The sequence below is a fragment of the Myxocyprinus asiaticus genome, chromosome 43 (genome assembly GCF_019703515.2).
Source record: "Myxocyprinus asiaticus isolate MX2 ecotype Aquarium Trade chromosome 43, UBuf_Myxa_2, whole genome shotgun sequence".
NCBI lineage: Eukaryota > Metazoa > Chordata > Actinopteri > Cypriniformes > Catostomidae > Myxocyprinus > Myxocyprinus asiaticus.
This window is the reverse complement of record NC_059386.1, coordinates 35,362,692-35,388,960: the sequence shown is the minus strand read 5'-3', so window position 1 is coordinate 35,388,960 and position 26,269 is coordinate 35,362,692. Positions and strand designations below refer to the sequence as shown.

At 37.1% G+C, this 26,269-nt stretch overlaps 1 protein-coding gene across 1 annotated transcript in view; it reads left to right on the top strand.

Annotated features, from left to right (window-relative positions):
- Nucleotides 1-26,269, top strand: part of cntnap3 (contactin associated protein family member 3) — a 163,134-nt gene that overhangs the window by 97,209 nt on the left and 39,656 nt on the right. Inside the window, exons 6-11 of the mRNA XM_051686355.1 lie at nt 535-710; nt 2,607-2,744; nt 4,531-4,792; nt 4,990-5,133; nt 8,655-8,826; nt 19,008-19,114. Of these exons, the coding sequence (XP_051542315.1) occupies nt 535-710; nt 2,607-2,744; nt 4,531-4,792; nt 4,990-5,133; nt 8,655-8,826; nt 19,008-19,114 (999 nt within the window). The remainder of the gene's footprint in view (nt 1-534; nt 711-2,606; nt 2,745-4,530; nt 4,793-4,989; nt 5,134-8,654; nt 8,827-19,007; nt 19,115-26,269) is intronic.

Here is a 26,269-nt window from a genome sequence, read left to right as displayed (position 1 = left end):
TATCCATGGGGGCTAAAATGCATTAGAGCGCCACCTACATTTCAGATCGGCATTTTGTGATGGAAGGTGATAGTGGAAAAATAATTTTTTCTAGTATATGCTGCCATCTGGTGGAATAAAATAAGACTTTTTGGAGGGAGATGGAGTAAACAGAACCAGAATTGCATGCTAACAAATTTAGGTCAACACATTTCTGTTCATCATAAGATTGTAAATATATACAGTATTATTTATGAATAATTGGAGTCTTTTTTTATTTGGGGGGGTTTCTGAAAAAAATTAGACCAATTATTGGCAATTAGTCCACAATATGTGTAAATGGTGAGCTTTTAAATTTGAGTGTGAAAAATTGCAGTCGGCAGCCCAAAAATGCCCCAGAGTTTAATTTTGGTATATTCGGATTTCTGGTTAACATGTAAATTCCAATATTGCAACATACATTGGAATTTTCATGTGCAACTGAACGCAGTCTATATAAGTAGCATCAGCAAACATTAATAAATAAGCAACAAATTATCAACTTTCTTTTTTTAGGAAAGGGTTCTGTAAGTGATTTTCACACCGTGGTGTCACTGGGCAGCCTGTTGGATGATCAGCACTGGCATCATGTCAGCATCGAGCACATACGAGGACTCGTTAACTTCACAGTGGACAAAGATACGCAACAGCTGCAGCTGCTCCAGCACTGGAGTCATGGCGAGATTAACGAGGTGAAAGCCTAATGACCTCTTACTCAATCAGACCAGTTTAGTGTAACTCCCAGAGCAGCTGCTACCTTTTTAATATCACTTTCCTTTGTCGCATATACACACACTTGCACTGAACACACATCTATAATACATATAACATAAATTAACTTTGCAATGAGTTTAGTAAAAGATTTCCTTTAAGTAACTCGCTTTGTTTTGAAACATTGTTAATTTACAGATGCATCTCAATAAATTAGAATGTCGTGGAAAAGTTCATTTATTTCAGTAATTCAACTCAAATTGTGAAACTCGTGTATTAAATAAATTCAATGCACACAGACTGAAGTAGTTTAAGTCTTTGGTTCTTTTAATTGTGATGATTTTGGCTCACATTTAACAAAAACCCACCAATTCACTATCTCAAAAAATTAGAATACATCATAAGACCAATAAAAAAAACATTTTTAGTGAATTGTTGGCCTTCTGGAAAGTATGTTCATTTACTGTATATGTACTCAATACTTGGTAGGGGCTCCTTTTGCTTTAATTACTGCCTCAATTCGGCGTGGCATGGAGGTGATCAGTTTGTGGCACTGCTGAGGTGGTATGGAAGCCCAGGTTTCTTTGACAGTGGCCTTCAGCTCATCTGCATTTTTTGGTCTCTTGTTTCTCATTTTCCTCTTGACAATACCCCATAGATTCTCTATGGGGTTCAGGTCTGGTGAGTTTGCTGGCCAGTCAAGCACACCAACACCATGGTCATTTAACCAACTTTTGGTGCTTTTGGCAGTGTGGGCAGGTGCCAAATCCTGCTGGAAAATGAAATCAGCATCTTTAAAAAGCTGGTCAGCAGAAGGAAGCATGAAGTGCTCCAAAATGTCTTGGTAAACGGGTGCAGTGACTTTGGTTTTCAAAAAACACAATGGACCAACACCAGCAGATGACATTGCACCCCAAATCATCACAGACTGTGGAAACTTAACACTGGACTTCAAGCAACTTGGGCTATGAGCTTCTCCACCCTTCCTCCAGACTCTAGGACCTTGGTTTCCAAATGAAATACAAAACTGGCTCTCATCTGAAAAGAGGACTTTGGACCACTGGGCAACAGTCCAGTTCTTCTCCTCCTTAGCCCAGGTAAGACGCCTCTGATGTTGTCTGTGGTTCAGGAGTGGCTTAACAAGAGGAATACGACAACTGTAGCCAAATTCCTTGACACGTCTGTGTGTGGTGGCTCTTGATGCCTTGACCCCAGCCTCAGTCCATTCCTTGTGAAGTTCACCCAAATTCTTGAATCGATTTTGCTTGACAATCCTCATAAGGCTGCGGTTCTCTCGGTTGGTTGTGCATCTTTTTCTTCCACACTTTTTCCTTCCACTCAACTTTCTGTTAACATGCTTGGATACAGCACTCTGTGAACAGCCAGCTTCTTTGGCAATGAATGTTTGTGGCTTACCCTCCTTGTGAAGGGTGTCAATGATTGTCTTCTGGACAACTGTCAGATCAGCAGTCTTCCCCATGATTGTGTAGCCTAGTGAACCAAACTGAGAGACCATTTTGAAGGCTCAGGAAACCTTTGCAGGTGTTTTGAGTTGATTAGCTGATTGGCATGTCACCATATTCTAATATTTTGAGATAGTGAATTGGTGGGTTTTTGTTAAATGTGAGCCAAAATCATCACAATTAAAAGAACCAAAGACTTAAACTACTTCAGTCTGTGTGCATTGAATTTATTTAATACACGAGTTTGACAATTTGAATTGAATTACTGAAATAAATGAACTTTTCCACGACATTCTAATTTGTTGAGATGCACCTGTATGTACATTTCAGCTCTTCTGTTAAATCATTCATTGCAATAAATGATACCAGAATGTTCATTTTCGAGTTAACATGAATTTGTTGTTCTTTCACAAGATCAGTTTTGGTGGCACATCAAGTGCTGGACTTCAAAAATCACATTCCAGAAGAAACTTCCATGGCTGCCTGGAAAATGTGCTCTACAATGACATCAACGTGATTGAACTCCCCAAAGAAAATAAAGTCACCATGACAGTAAGCAGAACTTGTGTTTTAATGCAATAATTGCTTTCAAAACATGTTTAATTGCCATAATTTGGCTTGTTAGTGATTGTCAGTTTTTGGACAGCATTTGTTTGTCATTAATTCAGAATGAGTGCTTTTGTACCACATTCTCCTCCGTTATACAAGGTTTTCTCTTTTATTAAGCCCATTGTCTTGGGAATTTGGGGGTTAAACCAATTACCGTACCCACCATTTAATTCATTGTGGTAATGGGCATGACACTGGTATCAGGATAATAGCCAGGAAGGCCAATGCATAATTTACAAGAACAAGCGTCATGCCCATGGTAATTTACTCTCATAAATGTATTTGTATGAAAAATGGTTTTGGTTTAACTACAATGTTTTGGTTAATACTTTTTAGGGCTGGGTGATATAGTTAGAAAAGTATATTAATATGTATGCATTTGCTCTGAAATTCCTTCAAAAGGAGATTTTTTTTATTTGTTTTTTATTTTATCATTTCAACCAAACAGCCATTGTTGCCATTGAAAATAATCAAGACCTCATGAACACAATGAAAAAATATGTAATCATTTTCATTTATATACACCAATATAGAAATACATAGCAATAATCAGTAATAATCACATATTACACAAGGACCTCCAAGAACATTTCTGAGTGATTACACAAACAAATAATTGAATCAGAGTTTGAATCAAGTGTAATAACTTTGAAACGAACAGTATGAACTGATTCACGTAATTGAATTGAACTTAAATTGAAACTCTAATGTTGTTTTTGCTACTGCAGTTGAAATCATAAAGGGTATTAAATCATCTCTATCTTAACTAGAGGTAGGCCGACATATCGGTTGTACCAATTAATCGGTGCTGATAGTTGCTTTTTGAAGCTATCGGTTATCTGCAAAAATCTGTGCCGATAGTTGCCGATAGTTTCTTTTTTTATTCCTCCATGTTCCTCAATCTTTCATCAACATAATTCATACATATTTTTATCCTCGCATCAATGCATATTTTGTTATTTTGATTAGATAATCAAACGTTTTAAATTGAAGTCGGGGCATGCAAAGAAATATGTGACTATATGGAAACAACCCCCGTCAGCACATAAATAGTGTCTCCAACTTCATATCTTGTTAATAATAATAATAAAGCTTATTCCTCTTGTTTCTGGTGAAATAAAAATATACAGAACTTTTCATCTGGTGAATATATAGGCTATGAAAAGCTTAATTTGGTTAATACTTAAACATAGAGCATTGCAACGCAGCCAGGTCGCCGTCATTTCAAAATAAAAGTCCCTGGTGTGTTTCGGGCTTGTTTATAGTTAAAAGTCTCACATTATGCACAATATGTTTTGTGATTATTATTGGGATTTTGGTTGAACAATAAACTACATCTGAGATTTTATTTACTTTGGCTCTTGAAAGGAAAGACTATGAAAGTTGTTAAATCATTCTTTAAATATATTTTAAAAACGATCTGCCTATTAATGGGTTATCAGCTTTACCACCACATTATTTATCCCTTTTGGCAATGTTGAGAATGCAATGCGTACTTGCGTACATTTTGGAACGCAACTAGCTTGTTTCAAATTATGTTTCGGCTATTAAACAGTGAAGGATCACGAAATTAGTCTGAAGCATGGAACTTAGTGACACATTAAAACGCATTAAAATCATCACGATACTCGCAATTGGTGTTTATGTCGCCAGCAAAATCATTGCAGATATATCATCAGTGTTTGCTATATCACCTAGCCCTAATTCTGCTTAATATATGCTCTCTTAGGGAAACGTCACCTTTACCTGCACGAAATCCTTTGATGTCCCAGTGACGTTTGCCAGTCCTGGAAGTTTCCTTGGTTTGCCGTGGACCGCCGGTGGAGAAAGTGTGTCAGTCAGTCTGGAGTTCAGAACATGGAACAAAGTGGGTCTGTTGATGACCTTTGACCTCCAGCATCAAGCAGGAACGCTGTGGCTTTATCTGAGCGATGCGAGAGTGCGGTTACAGATCCATAAGACGGGGCGAATCATGGCGGACATCGCAGCAGGTCAAAATCTGGCATTATGTAGAGAGAAATAAATACTTACCATATACTGCAAAAATAGTATGCGTAGTTGTCTATTATGCCATTCTGAATATACCCTAGATCCAAGGCTGAAATCTATTGTTAAAATAATCTCACTTATACCACATTTATTGGCTATTATTTTTAAGTCTACCACAATGCTGGCTGTTTTTCCACAGGTGCCAGTTTAAATGATGGTCAGTGGCACTCGGTGGAACTAGCTGCCCGACGAGGTCGTCTCGCAGTCACTCTGGACAAAACCGACAGCTCTACAACACCCACTTCCTTCCCTGTCGTACCTGACCGTCAGATATTCTTAGGAGGTAAGAGAAAGATTTAGCAGCACATTGCCTCTCGCTAACAACAGCGACCCACAAGCTTAAAGTAATTTCCCTCTCACAAGCTGAATCCTTCGTGTTAATCAATCCATCTTGTCGCTCAACACACCTCTGCTGAGGAAAGCACATTAATTTACTTTTCAAGCTGTTTGGGAGCTGTTCGACTCCCTGATCGCTCGCGGCTGAAAGCTTGTGGTTTAATTGCCTTTAGCTCAGTAACTGGAGAGAGTTGTGTAACACCATCTCGGCATGCACGCTGGGGAGACGCTAAAAGCGTAGCTGCAAGCATCGGTCTCTTGCATCTGCAACGTTTTTGCCTTGGGCTGCAGCAGAGCACGTATCGCATTACAGTCAAAGAATATATCATATACATAATGAGATTTTTAAATGTAATGGTTCAAAACTTTTGTAAGTGGAGCAGTGAAGTACAGTTTAGCGTCAAATAGTAGCTTGCTCTTTGTGAGTTTGTAAACAACTTGTTTTTGCGCCGTTAGCCAAGTTGACAAGAAACATCATTCACAACCCATTGTACTTGCGTAATATGGTGTATTTCTGTGAAAAAGGATATTCAATTACATAAACTGTTGTTTACAACAAAATACTGATTACCACAGAAAAATATTTCCCTCGTCCCTACTTTTCTATAAAGCAAAAATGGGTGTTACAGTGAGGCACTTACAATGGAAGTCAATGGGGCCAATTTTCTGAAGGTTCAAAGGCAGAAATGTGAAGCTTATAATTTTACAAAAGCACTTACATTAATGCTTCCATTTAAACTTTTATTATTTGAGCTGTAAATTTGTTTAAATCATAATTTGTACAGTCATTTTAGGGTTTGTTGACTACATCGTCATGGCAGCGAAGTCGTAATATTGGATACAACTTTACACAGATGCGGTTAGTGAGTGATTTTATCACACTAAAATCATGTTAACACACATATTGTTTACGTCTTGTGTCTATACTTTTGAAACAGTGAGTATTTTAATGTTTGCGGATTGGCTCCATTGACTTCCATTGTAAGTGCCTCACTGTAACCTCGATTTGTGCTTTTCTTTCTTTTTTTTTTTTTAAAGAAAGAGGTACAATTCGGAAATAATTTTTGTGGTAATCAACCAGTGACGTGCACAGACCTTAGCAGGGACAAGGGTGGAAGGATAAAAAAGGGCACTGATTAGTGAGTAGTAAATACTAATTCTTTGCTTTTTGAGTATTTAAACATTTTGTTGTATATGTGTGTGTGTATATATATATATTTTTTATTATTTTATTTTTCCTTTATCACAAATAATAGCCTATTCTGTTATATTTCTCACTAAAGCACCATGATACACTTGTTTATTTATTTATTGTCAGACACAGTCTGTGATAACCCCATGTTTTTGACATGTCATAGTAAAACCATGGTATTTTTTTTAGAGTACCTTGGAGTACCATGACAGTATCATGAAATATGAACATGATCAATCATTCAGTATCATGGCATTACCCTGGAAACGTGGTGCACGATGAGAGTGCGAGGCGATTGACTGTGCTCTGCGAATGCAACAGGGTCCTTGAATAACGTATAACATGCGAGCAAGGGCAGCCGGTGGAGTTTCTGGTGCCGCCTTAGGGATTTGGTGCCCTACACAGACTGTGTAATATGCGTATAGGGAGCGGCGGTACTGTGGTAGCCTAATGGTATTTTTCTGAAAGTGATTATTTTAATGGCTTATTAGTTTCAACAAAACCAAACTGGCTTTGGCTGAACCAGACAGATCCTATAGTTTGTCAATATTCTATAAAAGACTAATTTATATCACTGAAAGCGACGTGACTGCTCTCATTATAATTCATAAATCTGTCTACACTAGCGGTATGCGATGTCGGAAATGCGGTAGCAATCGAGTATTATTCTTTTGATGAACTTACAACACAATACATGGAGTGGAGTCTTTATCTGATCCGTTACTCGTCTGAGGTAACGGCACTTCGATGTTCAAAACTGGATTTTATGCTTTCTTGAAGGGCACTCCTGCGGGAGGGGATGCCACCCGAAAGCTCGTTCAAAACGAAAGTGAGACAATGAATCTTTTCTTGGAGGGCTCTTCCACAAGACTGTTAGCAAAGGGTACATTCATACAGTAATGCCGTGTTTCCTTCAGAGTACACACTTCAAGGGCTCTGCAGTTCGGAGTAAGTATAGGGTATAGGGAGGATCACTTGGGATTGGTATTCGCCCCCAATCTGCTGTAGTGCGCGCTGTTAAAGGCACCTTTAATACGCCCGCAATTTACAAAGAAATCTCATAATACATTATTACTGTTATTGTGAGATTATGACATTTTAATTTTGTTTTAACTAATTTTATTTAATTATTAAAACTTCTCTCCTTTTTCTGGACTACCAAAAGGGCACCTTTAGATATGTGAATGAAAGGGGCCCCTGCTGCCCTCGTTCTGTGCACGTCAGTGTAATCAACATTATACGCAAATGCTGTCGATTGAGCTTAACATGGATTTAACCCGGAATATTTCTTTAAGAAAGTAAATCGAGACAGTTTTTTTCATGTTGACTTTTATATAGGTGTTATTCAACTTCTGGCACTTTCATGTCCTAGGGGTTGATTTTCATCAAAACAAATAGATTTGTACTTTTTTTATATATATAATTTAGTTTACTTGTTAACCAAGTGGACAAAAGTGATAGTGGAGAGCATGCTTGAGTTTAAATTTAATGTGATGTTTGAAGAAAACAAAGAAAAAGCAAGTGAGATATCCCTTTTAATTTTGCATAATTTCCCATCAAGCTGTAATGTTGCCAAATTACGCAAAAATACAGTATGTGCAAATATAATTGTAATGTTTGTACTTAGGATACATAATATGTTAGCTATGAAATTAGCCTTAGCAAGAGTCTGAAAAATGTTTTAACGAGATTTTACTGCACCCGCTTTATATTAGGTGTCTTTAACTACTATGTATCAAATGATTGTAAAATGTACAATGTACTTATGTACTTGCATGTTGTTGCATTGTATTTACATTTAAATACCTTCATTTAATTACATCTGTAGTTACACTGTTAACTTTACCCCTAATCCTAAACCTAACCCTAACTCATAAACCTACCCATACCTCAACCTCAATAGCAGAAAATGTGAATCTTGGGAGAATTTTGCATAACAACATGTACAGTAGCTACACAAACACATTGTATTGTATGTAATTTAATGTTAGAAAATAGTAGTTAAAGACACCTAATATAAAGTGGGACCACATTACTTTCTAAAAGCTCACAAGTGCCCAAAGTGGAAGAAACACCCATGTACCATCCTATACTGATGCTAATGAAAAAATCTCCAAACTCTGAGTTTGTATTTGAACATTTGTTACTGAAACATTATTTGAAACATTTAAACCAAGGACTTTGTACCATTAAAACGGTTGATATATAGTATACTGTATAATATACAATAATAATCTGCAACGTGTGTCCTGACTAGTCACTATTTTTATCTACAGGATGCCCAGACACGGAGGACAGCGCCGTCTGCAGAAACCCATTTAATGTTTTCCAGGGATGTATGCGACTCATCCGAACTGACAACAGTTTAGTGGATCTAATAAAAGTGCAACAGATGTTGTTTGGAAACTTCAGCGATCTTCAGATGGACATGTGCGGGATAGTCGACAGGTAAGCACACTTCCTGTCAATTACGCTTTTATGTGATCTCGCAAAACTTTCTTTCCGTTTTCTCCTTTTCAAGTAGATGTTCAGCTTGATTATGTAAATACAGAGATGAATTGGTCAGAGAAATGGCAGTGAATACTGATTCGCTAAGAGAGAGACACAACACTGGTTCAGCTTCGGGAACGAACTGCCTTCATTTAAATAATTATCCATTTGATCAGTCGAAACAGATCGCTTCGTTGTGGTTTTTTCTAAATGCAACTTTTCGTTTTGTTCACAGTTTAGAAACATCACTTCCCCTGGTGTGTTCAAATTTCAGTGTTTAGACCAAATTACATATTAGCTTTGCAGTTTGCAGAAGTTGTTCACCAATATGGGCTTATCAACAGCAAATGATGATACCGATATCTAGAGACCAGGGGTGACCGATAAGATAGCGCTATGTTTTACCTTTTTACTATGATATATTTGTGGGACTTTTATAATACCTTTTATGTACAGACTTAGACTTTCTGTCATGATCCTGCCATTTTGGTCTTGTTTTATTCTTGATTTGGTGGGATTGTGACCATTTCCTCCACCTATCTCTCAGGTCGTCCATGTGCTTTATGTTTTTCTCTGGTGCTGCTCAGCAGTGCAATCAGCGTTGATTTGCTCTGCTCTTTAGTTGATCAGCAGCACCTGTATTCAATCTTCCCTTCCTCTATATATTCTCTCCTTTGTCTTGTCTACCCGGTCAGATCGTTGTGTTTTGTTCAAGTCTCCAGTCTGGTCGTGTTGTTCTTATTCCTGTCCAGTTCTCCTGTCAGTTCATTCTTAGTTCCTTTTGTCTTGTTGTTTTGTTTCTCCCATGTGAGTTTTGTTTTCTATTTTGTTCAGTTTTCTTAGTCGGTTTGTTTTTTTTGTTCTATTTTTGGTTTTGTTCTCCCTTGTAAGAGTTTTGTTTGTATTTTGTTGGTTTGTTTTCGTTTTAATAAGACACATTTCATTGCCATCCTGCGTCTTGGGTCTTACCTCAAATATTTCGTGACAGAACGATCTGACCAACTTTGGACCCAGCGGAGGCATGAGGCGTGTTTTATTGAACCCAGCTCCGGCCCTTGAGGAATCGGTCTCCCAATGCTTCGGTTGCCTGATCCTTTGGCCTGTTTTCAGCACGGTCGTCCTGTCAACGTCTTCGCCTAGGAGTTGGCCGAGGCGGCCTCCGGGTGGGGTTTTGATGAGACCATCCTCAAGCTAATTTTTTTTTGGCAGATCTGGATAAGCCCATTGGTCCAGAGGAGCTGGGTTCGATTTTTCCTTTTGGGATTTGGTGGACCACCTCTGCCAGTTGGCAGAGATGGAACGTCTGCTGCGAGGTTGGAACACCAAATCCCAAAGTTCCCCTTTGTCAGTGTCTTTGGAGAGGCCCGCTGAGCCCGTTATTGTCCACCAGGAGGTGGCCAAGTCAACGGCAGCTCCTTTGGGTACCTCTCGGGCTTCTCGATGCCATCTCCAGAGGGGGGGTGTGTGTGTGTGTGTGTGTGTGTGTGTGTGTGTGTGTGTGTGTTCAAAAAAGTACAAAACCATAATTATTAAAAAATTTGACAAAGATCTAATGCAATATTTTGGGATAATAGATGCAATATGAGCAATTTATTAACAATCTCAGTGGGCCATTTTTGACCGGGAACACACAAGGTGCACAAAACAAGCAGATACATGTGTTGGACATTGCTAGGAGACAAATTCAAAATAACTAGTGAGAGTGTGAGAAATGTTTAAATGAGACTTTACTTTTCTACCGTGTTTTAGTGTGTTCTACAGTACTAAAAGTGTCTGAAGTTGAAGAAACAACCAAATATAACACATACTGTATGTCTCATACTACTTTTTGAAACTACTGTCTTACTGTTTCATACTGTATATTTAAAATTATATATTTTTAAATGGTAGGCAGTATACTGCGCAGTGTGCAATGAGCTAGTATTGTGAACACCCAATCTTCTGCTTTTCTTGTCATATAGGTCTATTTTTCTTTCAATTCTCCTCGAGGTGCTTTTTTCACTGTACAAATTTTTTATTCTGTGCCTTGATAAAAGTTAAATGGACTTCTCTGACGGAGCGTTTCATAGTGAGAGGGAACCTGTGGCAGACAAACTTATATCTGAAGTGAAATTTGGAGTGAATATTGTTTTTTGTTTTTTTTTTTAAAGTAACGCTTTTGGCACTGGATGCAGGTGTAGATTTGATGTCTCAGACAGTTGTGCTGCCTCTAGGTGTTCCTTTAAACTCTGAATGGTTTATATTTTCCATCTCAGTGTTGGGAACAGTTCTGGAATTTTTGTTTGTTGGATTTTTTTGGTTTTATTGTCTTAATATCTTAACACTCAGCGTTGGGGAAGCTATTTTGAAACTGCATCTTTCCAACATACAAGCTACTTGTAATCTAAAGTTCTATAAAAAGGTTCCACCAAGGTTATTACTACTGGTAAACGGGCTGTAGATTAAACTTAAATAACATTGTTGCCCATGCAGAAGAATTATGGGCTAGCAGTGGCTCTCACTGGCTTTACATGTGGCCCATGTCGACCCACGGGCCCTGTGTAAAATGAGTCTAAGTGTGTGCTACACCAAACCATAGTGGCTTTATTAACCCCACATCAGATATAATCTGAAGGAAGCAGGAAGCTGATGTTGCCCCCGGGGCGACTGATTAATGTTGTCTCTCTAGTTTGTTGGTTTCTTTGGGAATAAAAAGTTGGCTGTATTGTCACAAGGAATTGATCAGTGGTTCAGAATATCCTACTGTACCATACTATTTCTGCAGTATTTAGTATTTATACTGTTTGCATTGAATACCCAGATGACTCCATTTAAAAAAAAAAAATGTTTTTTCATTAATGACAATCATTTGATTGGACTGACGTTTTAAAGAAAATCTGATTAAAAATGCAAAGTTTAGTTATTTATTTTTTTCTGAGATAACCGGACGTCACTCACTGAATTAGGAGCTGTTCAGACTGAACACATTCTTAAGCTAAAAAAAAGAAAAATGTGCAATGAACAACAGAACATAGGTGCCTCGAGACGTTTTTGTTTTGTTGTTGTTTTTTTTTAGTTTAAGTTCTTTTTAACTTGACACGGCTTCTAAAAACTCAGCGCTCCTACATGGGGCAACAGTCAAAGAGGACCGTCTAGCGCATGTTTACATAGGAAAACAAAAGTGTAAAAACAGTGCAGACAGACACAAAGCATTTGGTGTCCGCCGGCGGGCCCGTGAGGAGAATAATTGTCAAAATATTAATAACTACAGTCTTGTCCAACACAAAATAAGTATCGTTTGAAAGCTTAGAAGCTCTACATTACAATGCATGTAGACATTATGAACAAAACTGAACAGGTGCTTTGAAATTTTCAGACAAATCAGAAAAAAAATTGCACTGTACATATTATTGCAATCAATAAAAACATCAAACTGATCAAATAGCCATGTGTCATATTTTGCTGGAAATCTATCAAAGAGTAGAATACAACCAGCCTATTTGTTAGCGAGTAATAACTAAGTAAATTATATGTCTTTGACAATTATGTTGGTGTTGCTTATATGCCACGTTTATATGCCAGGAAAAATAAACAGAACATAAAATATCATATACCATTACTTAAACGAGCCCAAACACAAGATAATCAGATGCATAGATCATTAGATAATCCACATGAAGCACAATGTTACAAATGGCCACCAGGAGATGGCGCCAAATACATGACACAGACTCAATGATGACTCAGATGACACAGAATGAAACTCATTCTGTGAAATCTTATTAGTAAAATCATGTCTTCATGCTATGCAAACCTTTAGTCATTGTGTTTGCATGTGTAATTAGTTCTTATGTACAATTATGTTTTATTTGTTTGGAGACGTTTTTGGAGACTATAGTTAATTATTTTTGTAATTCTATAACTTTTGATTGCTTTGTCGTACAAAACACAACATTTTTATCCTTTAGAGTTGACATGATTGGGAATAAAACAAAAGCTTTTCAAAGCCACATTATTTACACCCAGACATATATATAATGTAAAATCATGAAAAAAAAAACCAAAAAAAGTGAATTTTTTGCTGGACTTTTTTTTTCTTTTTTTTTTTTCTCAGTGGTTTCTTAGACTTAGAGTCCTAGAATGTATCAATCTATATCATATTTTTTTTTAATAAGTTTTCATATATATATATAATATATATAATGTGTGTGTGTGTGTGTGTGTGGTGTGTGTGTGTGTGTGTGTGTGTGTGTGTCTGTGTAAGCCTTTAATTTTGGGTATGCCACTGAAACAGGAAATCTTTAAAAACACCTTCAGAGCTTAAAGGGTTAAACAAACACCACAATGTAGCAGATGCGCTTTTAAAACACATCATTGCATGTATTTTATTTGATGTCTAAGAAGGCAGTGCTCTTGTGCGAGACAGTGCTAAAACACAAGTGGCACAAAGGTAAAAAAATATCCATCTAGTGTATGTTTACATTTAGGGAATTAAAAAATTAAAAAAGAATGCTAATGGGCGTAAATACACATTCCTTGTGAACGGCCCCTTAAACATGCTATGCAAGGTCATGTGACCAAAATTTAGCATACAATGTTTGAAAATGTTTTCATTGCACGTGTTTGTTTCACATACTATTTTAAAATACTATTTTTTGGTTAAATTGTATGTTGATCAGTTGAAGTTCGTTTTAACTCGACACAGCATCTAAAAATGTGGCGCTCATGCACTAGATGCTAAAAAAACGAGATGCTGTGCAATGGTAAAAATGTCTTTCTAGCGCATGCATAGAAAAACATTTGAAAAACAGTACTGACTGACGCAATTACGCGTTCAGTGTGAACGGCCCTTTAAACATGCAACAAAGTCATGTGACTACAGTGTAGCGTATGCTGTTTGAAACTTTTATCATTGCATGTGTTTTATTTCACATTCTGTTTTAACAAAGTATTCAGTATGTACTAAGTTGGTATCTTTTCAGCAATTTTTTTTAGTTTTTCCTATTTTTAAATAAGGTGCCAAGCAAAGGGCCACATGAGGAAGTTGTTTTTGTGTGTAAGAGCGATTCTAATGTGACATTGTGTCGGAGCAGTGTGTGATATAGTGTCCACTTTGACTTAAAGTGCTGAGTGTGTGTTATTGTAAAAGTGAATAATGGACAGAATAAAGAGAATTTCTGCATCGTCAACACTTTCACTGAGTCTCCCACACCTGTAGACTCATTTCTCATTATGAGTACAGAAATTCAGCTTTTATTATGCTTTGTGAGGAGAATGGCGCATGAATCGTAGACTTTCTTGCCATTCACTCTCTTCCAATCTAACTTACTGTATGCCTGTGTCTCTGGTACATTTTTTTCATTTGAGTACAAGTAGCAAATTTCGAGTCACCCTTAATGTTGTTTGTTTTGCGTCTCCTGCATCTCGCCTCTCTCCTCACTGTTTCTGTTGATAAGGTTGCTGAAGGTCACGTTAGTTGGCTTGCATTCTGTCTGTCCTAATTACCTGTGGTTGACCTCCCGAACTCATGGCTGAAGGTTCAAGTCCTTCTCATGTCATGTTTCCTGTCGCAGAGATGCACGCCTTTTCTCGCTCACCTGCTGCATGTGTCTGTCTGAATGTGACTTCGGCTTATGGGATGCTGCTGGTTGTCACCTCTCAGTGATAAGGGTCACGATGAGCGACCTCTGGCTGCTGTCAGAGAGAGTTGAGTTTCTGGAAGGGCAGCGCGGGTCACGTGTCTCGACGCTGTCAAGCTGCAGCTCAGAGCCGTTGTTGCGTTTTTGTTCTGCAAGCAGTTGTGTGCTCCCTGCCCTCATACAAATTCTGCTTGAATGGATTTATTTTCTATTCTGTCATGCTGCAGGGTACAAAAGTTTTCAGACTCAAGAGATTTTAGTGGTGTTTGATAAATCAAGAATCCCTTTTACTATGGCTCATTATTAGGGTTCGTAAAGTTGAACAAACCTCTAACAAATGTTAAACCTTCAGTGTGTAAGTTGGCCTACAGAGTTTGTGCTCCAGACATGAATGATACCTCAAATCATGAGATGTGCTGTTACTTTACAAAGAGATCAGACTTGCAGATTTTTTTGCCTGGTGGACGATAAAACGGGTGAAAAAAATCCCATAGACTTACATTTGAAGGAGGGACCCAAATCATACTTAGGGCTCTATTTTCATAAGTGCGCAATGTGCTATGACAGTGCACAATGTCTTATCAGATTTTCGTGAGAGCACTAAATCTAAGTGCAACTTTCATGCCAGCACAAAGCGCAACTGGTCACGGGTGGGAGTGTTTGCGCTACTGTGGGTGTATTGTATGTAAATGAAATGGTGCAAAGCGCAATTTGCTATTTTCCTAAGAATTTGGTCGTTGCGCTAAGACGTTTCAATACCACCTCTTAACTCAGTGCAAAGTCCAAATTCATTTGCTGCATTTGCAGTTTGGAGATTTCACCAGCAGATGGTAATAAAGTTCATGTCCAAATTCTGAAAGTACAGAACATCAAATTCTGTCCATTCAGTCGCTGTTGAAGCCGTTCGTTGAAACAAAAAATCATGAGATTTATGTTAAACTTTCTAGAGGTCATGGTTTATTTTTTTATTATTCTTGTATATTTACTATTGTATTTATGATTTATTTTGATTAGTAATTTTCCACCTGTTGTTGTAGAGTGATTAAGTCACTGCAAAAGGGGCCGGTAGAAGAAGTTGGAGAGAGTAAATTGTTTGGATTTTGGAAATGTTCGGTCCTTCTACCTACGGGTTTGAGGCTGCGTCGGTTAGCACTTGGGGCGATTTGGGGACCCCAATGGGAGCCCCACGGACCTCCCATTCCACAGTATGCTCGTTTGCCCTGCCGGGATGAGAGCGCCGGCTCGTCTCAGGGCGAGATCGCGATCTCGTTTCGGTGCTCGCAAAGTGGATGAGCTCTCGATTGCAGTACTGGAGAGAGGGCTGTCCAGTCTGATGCTGAGGACTCGACTGGGCTCCCACCTTTGGGTGCGGTAGCCCAGTCTCAGCCTGATGCGCAGCAGGCAGCCATGCTTGCCTGGGCGGCTGCGTGTGTTGGGCTGGAGTGGAACCCTCCCCCAACCCCCGAACCCTCGCAGTCTGACGATTGGTTCCTGGGCCGGAGCGCCACTCATGGCCACGCCGCGCTCCAGTCCCTTTCTTCCCGGAGGTGCATGAGGAGCCCACGAGGTCACGGCGGGCATCTTTCACTGCCCGGACCCGGTCTCTGAGCTCATCCGCTCTCACTGCCTTCGATGGTGGGGCTGCCAGGTGGTACTCGGCGATTTCCCCAGGTGAATAAAGCGGTTGTGGTGCACCTGTGCCCGCAAAACGCTGCCACCTGAGACCCCCGTCCAGCGCCTGTAGGGTTTCATCGTCTCTGGTGACTAAGGCCTGCAGTGCCGCTGGACAGGCCGCCTCTGCCCTGCATGCCGTGGCTCTCCCTGCAAGTGCACCAAGCCAAGGCACTAAGAGAACTGCACGAGGGTAGTTCTGACCCAGGATTGATGCAGAAGCTGCGCTCGGCGACCGACCTCGCTCTCCGGGCGATGAAGATCATGGTGCGGACTCTCGGGAAGGCGATGTCCACCCTAGTGGTCCAGTAAGGCAACTTATGGCTCAACTTGGTCGAGATGTGGGAAGCTTCATTGACACCCTGTCTCCCAGTTCACCGTTGAGGACTTTGCCCAGCAGTTCTCGCCGGTGAAACAGAACTTTCCCTGTCAGTAAACTGCGTCTTCCTTTGGCAGAGGACTCTCTGCCCCCGGTCACCATGTTTGTAGAAACTCCTCCCCCCTCGGGTAGGACCTACCATGCGACTTCTCCACATGACATACTTCCGACAAGACTTGGTAAGACCATGTGACGTATTTCCACTCAAAATACCCCCCCCCCCCTTCTCTGGGCGGGGTGTGGTCTCCGCGGTGTCTTCCCCTTGGGAGTGACACTACATCGACACAACGTCTCATTCCCTCCATCAGGGAACGAAGGTTACGAAAGTAACCAGGATGTTTTTTGCTGTACTTCATTTTTTGCTGTGCTTTTTTGTTTTGTTTTACTGTTGTTTTTTTTTTTTTTTGGTTTGCTTTGTTTTTCTTTGTATCGTTTTGTTTTGCTTTTAGATTTTTGTTGTGCGTGCTTTTTTTTTCATGTTTTTCTTTGTTTTGTTGTGCTTAGTGTTTTATTTTGCTTTGTTTTTTTGTTTGCTTTGCCTTGCTTTTTCTTTGAAGTCGTTTGTTTTGCTTTATTTTTTGTTGTGCTTGCTTTTTTGTCCGTGTACCTTTTGCATCCATTCCTTTTTCTTTTTTTGACCGAAAAATTTTAAACGAAAAATGTGGTTTCTTCTTATTAGTTTTAACACTGATGAACAGAATTAGCAGATACAAACTAATTTTCTGTTGATCATGTCATTTTCTATTTAAAAAGGAATAAATTGAAATGTGGAAACGGCTTGGTTTTTCGTTTTCGTTCATTGTATTAAAAATGTGTTTACGGTTTGAATATTTGATATGCACGTGTGGGTGGCGCTGAAACGCCTCTTTTAATCTGATTGTTCAACCCGCCCCATCTTCTGTATTGCCTTAATCCTATCAGACAAAATTGGAGTTGGGATCGTTCTGCAAATGTCGTCTCAATTTTCATTAAATATTGTCCCAAACCACCACACTGCGAAATATGCATGCCATATGTAGTAAACTTGTTGCTGGGCATATAATTGGTGTTGTTATGAGGTGCCTCTAATTGATGACACTTGAGAGATCGCAAGCCACACTTGGCTATATGCTGACTGGGAGTTGGTCTATTTTATATTATTTTTATATTTAATAACATTGAAAGGGGTGTTTCAGTGCTGCCCACATGTGTGTATCAAATATTCAAGCCATCAATGTTCAATTCTGAACATAACGCACAACTTTCCCTAAAAGTACAAAGTTTACTAAGTGACTCAAGGCAACATCCATCTCTAACAGTCGTCTCTCTCTCTCTCTCTCTTGCTTTGTTAAGGGAAGCCTTTCTAGTCATGTCACAATGTCTTAAATCATTCCCAGCCTCTTCAGCTCTCCCGGGAATCCCAGTAGATTATTCATGCTCAGATTACCAGTCTTCAATTTAGACATCTTTCACCAGATCTCCATTTGTGGTCAGAATGATAGTCGATCAGAATCCATCCAAACGCTCTTTCTTTCTGTGTCTCAAAACTGCGGCTGTGCTTTTTGTTTTTTTGGTGATACAGATTCACTCTCGGCTCCGGTCTCTCACTTTTGTATCTTTATAAACTCTTTCGGATCAAGTGTTCCTTTCATTCTGTCTGGCTTTAAATGGTTGTAAGAACACCTCACAAATATGAAACCACATTTTTTGGCTCAAATAAGCCATTTACATACTGAGTGCTGTGTCCGATTGTTGGATTCCATCAGCACTATTCAGGCCCATCACAGAGGTGCAGAACAGAACCACAGAGGTCGGCTTCACACCGGGCCACAGCGTGGTCTGTTTTCTTTGTTCTGTTGTAGTCTGCCATAGCGAGTAATGATCCGACACATACAGAGACTGAGATGCAGAATGGATGAATGCAACTACGACGTGCCAAACACACCAAAGTATGCATTTGATCTAATATGATAATCCTGACAGACACTACAGAAATCGCAAACAAAGCTGTAGGGGCCAAGACCGAGGCTAATTTAGTTTTTCATGACCATTTCCACCTTCTTTTTGATCCTTAGAATAAAATAGACTGTTTAGACTTTTAAACAACAGTATGTTTTAATGACCTCTGTTATGATTGGCTAAGCTTGCATGTAAAAAATGAGTAACAACATCCTTGTCAAGTGTCTGAATTTTGAATAGATGTTGATATGGTAATGTGGTATGTTAATATGTTATGTTAATGAGCTCATGAGTGTGACGTCATTATCATAATTTTTCTGGAGTGAGTTTAGTTTCCATAAATGTTCTGGATAGGCTCCTCGAGCAATAAAAGGCATTTCCATGAGACTGTTTACGTATTTGACATGCAGCATTTGTCTTATACTGTATGTCAAGTGACTCATGATGGGATAAAACCAACATCAAGGTTGTCACTCCATGTGTAACTTTCTACAAAGGGTGCATTTTTCCATGTTCTCTGTTTTCTTTTGTAGGTGTTTTCCGAGTCATTGTGAACACGGGGGGAAGTGTTCGCAGTCCTGGAGCACATTTCACTGTAACTGTTCCTACACAGGATACAGCGGCGCGACCTGCCACAGCTGTAAGCATCCTCCTTTAATTCATCCGATTAAAAGGTTTTTCTGAGGCATTACGTTTACTGAAAATAAGGATGATAAAAATGAGACATCTTTTTAAAAATCCAGTTTAAAACACACTTGTCAAGTTTGTAGAAATGTATGTTTATGCCCAGTTTGGTTTCATACCAGAAAAACATTTATAGCATTTTCTACCAAAAAATTTATTTAACTTTAAAGGCTTTAAATGTCATTTTATGCACCAAAAACTACATTGTAAAACTTTTTTCACTGGGACTCGGGAACTTGTGGTAAGATGACATCATAATAGCTTTATAATGACAGAGCAGACTGCATATATGAAAATACACAGAAATATTACTTCACACTTTAAATATATCTTATAAAATGAATTTTCGAAGCTCAGATTTTTTTTTTGTTTTTTTGTGGTGGGCATGAATGTAATGTAATGGTGACTGAGAGATACAAAAGCCTGTTGTTTCATATTTTATACATGTATTTCAAAAGTTTTTTTTTTTTTCTTCAATAAAATAATATACAAATGTTTAACCAAGCACAAGTTGCTTATATTCAGCAAATACTCATTTTAAAATATCAGTCACAATATAATCATTACTGTCACTTTTACTTTATTAAAATAAGCTGTCATTTATCCCAAAATTAGAGTTAGATGGTTACATCCCATAGATTGTTTGGCTCACCAGCTTGAACAGAGAGTGAAACAGGAGCTGTCAAACATTGTGTATTATATTTGATACACACAGCTTTATATAATATAATATATAATAACTAAAACTGTCATGTGGTCATCATGTAAAATGTATTACTTTCCTCACACCTTGATCGCAAGTGTACACAACATGACCATTAATAAAGTTTTCAAACAAATTTTTCAAGGTAAAACATAGTTTTTACAAATATGAATTTGAGTCACAAATATCAAGTTGTTTTCTCAGGGTTACCACATATGACATATGTCTTCATAGCAATCTCAAAATATCTGATATTTGTTATATTGATATTCTGTCACATGTTGGTGACATCACCTGACTTTGATTTGGTGGACAAAATATTTTCATATATTAATCATATTTTAAACAAAATGTTACACTGCTTTTATTTGGAGAAATAATTTAAAAAAATCTGCACTATTCATGCCAAAATTATATATTTTTTTAAGAATGTCAGCTTTAAATTAGACTTATTTATTTAGTTTTTTACCGTCTCCAGTCAGTTACACCATGTGACATTTTTACTTTAAGCCCCAGAAAAAATATCAAAATGAATTTTGAACTCAGAAATTGAAAACATGTTCAACATAATAGCTGTGTATTCAAATAATTGTTTGTGTGAATTACATTTTCAATGTATTTTTGGTAGGGCTGTCAATCGATTACGTATTTATTGGAATTAATGACATGGTATGCCAATTAATTAATTGAATTAATCGCAATTAATCGCATACATAAATATTTGCTTAGACGCTCAAATAACAGTAATTCAATATATAATGATGAAATAATTATAAATAGTTATTTAAATTACTAATAAAATATATATATATATTATTAAAAATAATAATTCAGATAATTAATGCATTACATTATTTTGGCACACAAGTATTAAAAAAGACAATACAAAAAGTGGCTTTAGAATCCAATATATTTTTTATTTGCATATTAATGAACATAAGCCAATCATTAGTCTATAGTTCACAGCAATCCATTTTGCAATTTAATTCATCAGTCAGTCCGAGATTTATTATAAGGGCTTGTTTAAGGATGGGTCAATGTACACCTGTGTCAGACAGACGCTTTTAAAGCGTCTCGGTTGCATTACGTCATAAACATACCGTTTTTAGGTCGCTGTGTCAAGTTAAATAAAGTTTGAAACTTAGAAAAACACATCTTGAGATTTACGCACCAAGCTGTGTTTAAATGCAAGAACGTGTTCTCATCTTGTGCTGTCTGCTGTCTGTAAGTGTGGTTTGTTCTCTGTATAAGCTGCTCGTTGTCTATACAGCTGGAGTTTCGCTTACTGCCCCCTGGAGAAAACAGGTGATACTGCAAGCTTGAATTGTCAGATTTAAAGAATATTCCTTATTACGGTCCGGGAACATGATTAATTGCGTGACTTCTTTTTTTTACGCGTTATGTATAATTAATCGCACTGGATTAATGTGTTAAAAACCTATTAGATCCGGACACACAAATAATGTCCTGTCATTGAAACATTGAGCTCTTCACTGCGATAATTTATTCCAAAAATAAACTTGGCAGGTTTTTGCATTTAAAAGTTACAGTCTTTCTCCTCCAGGAAAACGGACAAAAAATATGAACTAGGGGGCGTATGCACTTTTTCAGACACTCTAGATGTTATGAAGTCTGAAACTTACAGTAACTTACTGTTTTTATGGTATATTGAGCTCTATTATCATTAAAGATCAAGATAAAGGTGATTCCTTGTTATATGACCCCTTTATGGAAACTTAGAAAAATGATGCAAGGTCAAATGTATACTATCTGAAGAGGTTGAGATTTACACTGATATGGATTAAAGTATTTAATGAAGTGAAAAGGGCCTTTTAGGTGCCAGTGTTGCCATAAAACAGATTCCGAGTGAAATTAAGCTCTTGTCACTCAAATATTTAATGTCGGCAGCGTTTAAGACTTTCACACATGAGTTGTTTTAAAGTGTGAGCACTATTGAGAGGGACTCCATAGTTCAGCACTGTAATTAGATTTCAGCTAAAGCCGCTGTCAGTCAGAATACGGTTTAGAGTTTACAAAAGAAAGATGGTCTTTACAGTAGCTGAATATATCAGCCATCTTCAGCATCACTGATTTATAATGGCAAATAAAAACACATCAGCACTGTTATTCTGATGATCTATTACAGTATGCAGAGCAGTCCAGAGCTAATGCCTATAATGACATGATTTTATTGAGTTAAGCGTTGCCATTTGATCTGCACTTCTGTTAATATTAGCGTATAGAAGTATCGTTTTCTCCAGCACATTAGTGAATAAAACATTTGTATTATGATAAAACAGAAATCTCTGTAAACTAATTAGTGCAACTGTGCACTTTCAACAAATGGATGTGCCAGTAACTGTTTTTAAATCTGCAACCCTCTTAATCATTCTATTATTGTTTTTTTGTTTTATATCATTTTTATTTGTGTTTTTATTGATTGAGAACAGTTGACTGTCATATTCTAGTAACAAGTTGCAAAGATTGCAATCCTCAAAGTGAATAGAAATAAAGCAAAATTTGACATTTTTAAGTGTGGATGAATATAATTGTCTGAAGGTTGATCACCTAGTTTCAAACAACTGTTCGAAAAAATTAGTTTTGTACCATATTCTGGTGTTTCTTCAAATTCCCCCTTGAATATTTCACTGTCCGATTTGGGCGGGACGATATGGCTCCAAAAGTTATGTCTCAATATTTTTTAGCCATGTTGATGATACTTCATATAGATCTCGATAATTATTTATTTGCTCAGAAATGACATAAAAGTGATTATTCATCTTAACAGCCATTGTGGCCGATTAGATTCAAAATGTTTAATTGAATAAAAAGCTAGTTAAAGATAATAAAGGCATGTTTTCTACAGTTTTTCACTAAATAAACACTATGAAGAATGGTATTTAAGTTCTCATATAACCTCATGCGACCCTGCGTCCACATGCATGGATGTTTTATTTTGGCTTCGCTATACGCAGTGCATAATTTAAATGAATAAAAACCGAGTGAATACTGTTCACAAGACTCTAGACCAGGGCTTCTCAACTTCACAAAGGTCAGGGGCTGCAAGGACTGTCATTTAAGGGTTAAACTTCTGGCGCACCGAGTCACATGACACAACAGCATGCCGTCGATTTTCGTGAAGCGCTTCTACGGGCGCAGAGCCAACAAAAGTGCCTCTGATAAGAAACCTCTAAAATATTTTCATTGAAACCTGTTTGGCTATAAAGAGTAGTGTCTATAGTTTCGTTTGATATGCCGCTTTAAAAAATTCATTCATTTTTTACGTGACAGCTCGCTGATTAACATGATGTCCACATACGTGGATTTTGGGACATTATTCCCTCAAAAGTTGAAAAAACATGTTAGTTATTTTGAATATCATGAAGTCATTTCCCTTCATTTTAATATACATTTTATTTAATTTTATCACTGTACAGTATGGTTCTATTTATTAACATTAGTTCATGCATTCCTATATTTACTGTACATTTTCACATTGAGAATAAAGGGGTTCATCCAAAAGCTGAAAAATTGGAGGCTTTATATGGAGTTAGGATGAAAATAAGGTGCATTTCAAATAGACAGCACACTGGAGGTTAAGTCATTCACTAAATAGGGAGCAAGGGAGCATCCTATAGCTCTCTATGCAGTTAAGTGCATTCACTCGTAAAATCTGATCAAAAGTTCAGTTTCAGGCTGCAGATGATGTTTGGATCACTCAACATGTTTGACAGACATGTGACAATGATAATCAGTACATAGATTCAGAATTTATAATGTATCATTTTATTTTAACATGGTTGACAGTGATTGGATGATGCTGGACATTACTTTGAATCTGAATTAATTATGCTAATTTCTGATGTAATGTCTGTAACGTCTAAAAACATGAATAATCAACACTCCTGGACACATCATAAACTATTTGATGAAAAAAATCTGACTTTCTATAGCTTAGTGTTATTTAAAATTTCACAACCGAGTCCCGCTGTCCACATATGAGGACATACATTTTTTAGGAAAACTCTGGTCAAATTTTCTACTTTTTTTGCATGTTTATTAGGTGCTACTAGTTACAAATCAAAAAAGGAAATGGACGATGCACACAGCAGTCATGTTCGGGTCTCAGAAGGTTAATACATATAATTTATATTCACTAATACATCAATACAGTAATAAAAAAAGCAATATTTACTGACAAAGTAATTTTTTGTGCAAAAAATACAACTTCACTCAGTTATATTTTGAAACCCAGTTGTTATTATTTTTAAGTAGTCAATTTTATTATTATAATATGATACTGAATTATTATTATTATTTTGAGGATTTGTTTTATATTTATTTATTGTTTAAATGACTTTCAGAAAAAATTACAAATCTCCTGTGACGCATGTACATACACTGATGGACATTATTAGTAGACAAATGTAATAAACTAATGAAAGTGCTTTAACAGGGTTTTACTTTCTAGAAATGTACAGAGCTAAAAGGAACATTTGAAGAAACACTCATGCATGGAAAGTGCACAAAAAGATGTAGAATATATATCTTTACAGTTCTACACATAGAGCAATCTCAATTTAATTGCCATTCTGGGCTTGCGACCAATTTGTTATTACGTTTTATTAGTTCTTATAATCCCAAATCTGTTCATGAATATAATTCCCTGCTAACTCATACATATGAAATGAAACAGATTGCATATAAATTGTAATTCTGTTTCTTGGTAAAGTCAGCGTTCCAGTGAAACCGGCTGTAATCTGTTTTCCCCCTAAGCACACACCTTAATAAACAGTTAACTTCTTGTTTATGTTACATCATGAATTCACAGCAGCAAAACAGATGCAGATTGTCATAATTAAAGTTGATTTGTTCAGCTCGGTGCGCGCAATATTTATGACACCACACTTGGAAATTCAAAAGCACTGCTTTCGTGTTATAGGACCAGAATTACACTGAGAAGTTGGTTTAACACGCGATTCATGATCCTATGTCAAGAAAAACTGTTAACCAAAAATACACACAATGTTTGCATAATATAATACATTTACTCATTAATTATTTTATTAAATTTTTTTTTATGTTCAAACTACAATGTAATCCAATTAGTCAATAACACATAATAAGTGCCAGATTATAGTGAGCTTCTAAACAATATCAACATTTTTCATCTTTCACAGTAATTATATTTTCGTTCAAAGTTCAAAATGGCACAGATTAAATACTTCTGTCTGTAAACAGTCAAATAAACACTTTACTGGTCCTGTGCTGTGTGAGGAGAAATATAATCAGATGTACACATGACTAGATCCAACGCTGATGAACGGATCGTTCTGGAACATTCATTTTAGTCAATACATCTGAGTCGCCAATCAAACGATTCTTTCCAGGTCATAAAATTAGACACAGATTGCATCAATCAAGCAGTGCGACAATGTAAAAATCTTCCTTTACAAATTTGCGATGGACACATCACATATTTACGTTTACAATTCTGCATTTGTCAGACATTTAATGTAGATTGTGTATTCCTTAGGAATTGCATTGAAGAAAAAAAATCAGTTTCTTGCTCTGTATTTTTGTCTTGTAAGTAAAAATATTATAAACATTCTTAAAACAAGACACATTTACTTGAGAAGCAACATGACAAGATATTAAGTCTTTTCAGAGAAATCTAACAAAATTTTGTAACATTTATGCTTGTAACAAGAAAAACTATTTGCCAATGTGTATACATATATATATATACACATACACTGTATATATTCTTTCCCCACTGGCACACATTTTTTTCTTGTTTTAAGCATGAACCCCACCAAATTTTAATATATATTTCTGAAAACAAGACTCAATATTTCAAGCCATTCTGCTTTTCAATTAGTTTTTTTTTTTTTTCTTGTTTTAAGGATGTTACCTGAAAACAAGAAAAAAAAATACTTGGTAAAAATGTTATGTTTTGCAGTATGAACCCCTCACCTTGTTGTTTTTATGCTCCTGAACTACAGGAATGCATGCATATATAATATATAATATATATATATATATATATATGGCAACGGAGTCTTCAGCAGTGTTGAAAAACGAACTAAAAGCCGCTATGATCGGCATGTTGTTTTGTCACATGAGTTTAACCCTTTACTGACAGCCTAAAGTGTCCTGAACTGAGATCACTTGGTTTAAATGAAATGAAATTGAGTTGCGTATAGCGAAGCCCAAAAAAACGTCCACGCATGTGGACGCGGTGTCGCATGAGGTTAAACATGATATACATTTTTACCATTAATTACATGGTTAAATTATATTTTTTACATATATAAACTAATATTTTCACAATATATTACCGTAGAATTGCTTGTATTGTTAAATATATTATAATTTTTTACCGTATACGTTAAGGTAACTACCCAT